Source organism: Ixodes scapularis, unplaced genomic scaffold (assembly GCF_016920785.2).
Source record: "Ixodes scapularis isolate PalLabHiFi unplaced genomic scaffold, ASM1692078v2 PGA_scaffold6__148_contigs__length_123643588, whole genome shotgun sequence".
In the NCBI taxonomy this organism is placed as follows: Eukaryota; Metazoa; Arthropoda; class Arachnida; order Ixodida; family Ixodidae; genus Ixodes; species Ixodes scapularis.
This window is the reverse complement of record NW_024609881.1, coordinates 82,455,125-82,457,992: the sequence shown is the minus strand read 5'-3', so window position 1 is coordinate 82,457,992 and position 2,868 is coordinate 82,455,125. Positions and strand designations below refer to the sequence as shown.

At 49.3% G+C, this 2,868-nt stretch overlaps 1 protein-coding gene across 1 annotated transcript; it reads right to left on the bottom strand.

Annotated features, from left to right (window-relative positions):
• Positions 1 to 790: 790 nt before the first annotated feature.
• LOC115332164 lies at positions 791 to 2,521 on the bottom strand. The gene is made up of 2 exons (XM_029994521.4): positions 1,553 to 2,521; positions 791 to 1,392 (listed from the first exon to the last, which is right to left on the bottom strand). The coding sequence occupies exons 1-2, from the start codon at positions 2,447 to 2,449 to the stop codon at positions 1,147 to 1,149; spliced, it is 1,143 nt and encodes a 380-aa protein (XP_029850381.2). The 5' UTR covers positions 2,450 to 2,521; the 3' UTR covers positions 791 to 1,146.
• Positions 2,522 to 2,868: the final 347 nt, after the last annotated feature.

Here is a 2,868-nt window from a genome sequence, read left to right as displayed (position 1 = left end):
GTAAAAATGGTGTAGGAAGGGTGTGAGCTCGGAAAAACACCCTTTTAACACGAACATGGGTGTTGAAATTTTTAGTGTGTACTGAAAACACTTTATCACAGCCGCAGACACCGTACCACAGAGAATGAAGACACGTCGTAAAACCTAACTACTTCGACTTATCTTAATCGAGTTGTGGTGACCTGTGGCGTCAGAACATGTCAAATGCAGTGTGGCAGCACCGGAAAACCAAACCTCATTTCGCAATTCCGCTATAGGAAGAGCAAAATGGCGGCCAAACGCTATTCGGACTGACGAGATGAAAGACGCCGTAACTTGAGGGCACCTTTTTTCTTAGATTGTAGTTCATAGTGTTCATGTACAATAACTATTTTGTTTAAATCTGTTCTATTATTTTCTTCGACAATAGTTTATACGCAAGGGATATAATAACTCTATAATACACGAAGCCACGATGAGGAATTTATGCGCAGATTTACGATGTCCTGTACTGTGAAGATCACAATGAGGAACACCTCTAGCGTCTTCAGAATGTTATCCATAGTGCGGAAGTAGTGGTCTAGCTGAGAGCGAGGGGCACCTCTCCTCCCTCCCAGCTATGATTTCTTAGAGGGGAAATTACGTTCAGTTTCTTGAAAATCCTAATGAACAGCTTGCAGAGATACTGTAGCCTACAGTATCTCGTTTTTGAACAGAGCAGTCGTCACAGATAGCCATAAATGATGGCTGCGGTCAGCATGTTCATTTTCTGCTGCTTTACAGTGAACGTATCGTTTTATGGATACCGCTGTTTGGATTTCATTTTTTATTACTCTTTCCTCTCTGTGCTTAGTGTTCTCTTCCTCAGAAATGTCCCCTTCAATCTCGAGCTGCTCGGCCTTGTGTGTGTCTTCGTCCTCGTCCTTCTTAGACTTTCTTTTAGCACTTGGGCAAGAAGCAAGCTGCCAAAGTTCACCTTATTTGTGCAATTGCTGCTCGTGGGGATCTCAGAAACTGCGAACGCATGCACATATTGACGTAGGGCATGCTAGGGTTGGGCGCTTCCAGATGCTTTTCATACACGAGGCCGATGAATCGCTTCAGCAGAGCTTCCGAGTTGATCTGCAAGCCCTTCACTTGCTCCACCAGCGACTAACTTTCGTGGGTTCAGTTTGCACAGATGACCCGCACGCGCCGGTACAGCTCCTCAGCTTTGGCGACTTTGGGGGCCGCTTTCCCTGGTATCTTGTACATGGGTTTCCATGCATTCTGGGCTACGGGCATCCATAGGTCCTGGTTCAGGAAACTCGACGGAGTGATCACCTTTTCGAGCTTTTCTCCTCCTCGGCCCGGTACACTCTGGAGGCAGCCCATTCCTCCCCACCTCTTCCAGGACTTGGCTGGGCAACTCCGCTGCGAACGTGGAGTGACAGGAACAATTGATCGGGGTGGGCGCTAAGCCCACCAATTGTATCAACGGGCCGCCCATTTTGGGACGATCGACTAGGAGATAGCGGAGTGGCTGCACTTCGGGAAGCTTTTGCAGCATTGCCTCGCCCTTAATTATGTTTACCTTGGGCAGTCCAAGTGGCTTTTTGAGCGACATAGGCGCCCCCTGGAGTCTTATGAGGAAGGAGCGATCGTACATCTTGCGGCCTTCCGGGTTTAGTGGGCTGACTGAATCTCCTAGCAGTTGAACTTGAGCCTCCGGACAGAAATATATATCCCCGTCCTTAGACTCCTTTTCATTCACCAAGGGGCTTCCAGGAGAATTCACATATGCCGGAGGGACTTGTAGCCGTTTGAAGTAACTTGCAATGGCTTCAGATATTACTTGCTTGGCTTCTGAACGTTCACGTCTGACGTGGTACGAGACTGTGTTGACACTGGCCTGCAACTCACTGTAGCTGTCTTTGAGCTCAGCAATAGACTGCTTGATCTCTGCACTTGCCTTATCCAAAGCTTCAGTTAACTGTCCTCCCAGGTAAGTCACATCTGGCGGCGCCGGTTTCGCACTTCTGGTAGGGTTGCAGCCACTTACGAGGTGCTGCACGAGGTTTCTCCGCGGCACGTCCTGGTTACACCGAGGACAGGAAACATTATGGTGTACGCACTCCTTCTCAAAGTGGCCCAAGAGCTCGAAGACGGGGCCCACGAAGCTGCAGCCGTGGGCATTGTTCCAACAGGACACCCTTAGTTGGAGCAATTGTCCCGATCGTAACCTCACCTTACCAACGTCATCCGGGTGAAAAACCTCCCCGTCCACGGGACACATGCCGCCCAGCGCCACGCTGGCCTCGAAGCACACATTGCAGAGTGTGTGGGAGCAATGCAGCACCGCTGTTTTCTTGCACACCAGTCCACAGACTTGGCACACCCAGTTCGATGGAAGGGGATCTTCGAAAGTCAGCGGTCTCCAGTCCAGGCCTGGTAGCAATTTTGTGGACAGCGTAGCACACGTAGGCGCCATTCGGTAACTACGTGAATTAAGATCCGACGTGGCTCCTCCGCCTCGCCCGCTCTTTGCTCTCGTTCTGTAAACGTACGCCCACGATCAGCCGGAAGAGATAAGGACTCGAGCTTGTCAGTTTCGCCACCGCGACGGCCGAGTTATCTCCAGATAGAGACGTGCAAAGGTCTAAAGCGACTCATTCGGACCGCGGCTTACGAGTGCTATACTTACTACATGTCGAATGATAGGTGTATAATTATTCTTTAAGTCTCCAGGTTTAGACCATTTCTGAAGGTATAAATAATCGCACTTCTTCTACCATACTTCAATTACGGGTATAAGTAATCCTATTGTATGAATTTTTTTTTTTCGCATCTCGAAAGCGGCATTTGCGCCTAAATATTCTAGCAGGGGATTCAAGCTACCGGCCAATGCAG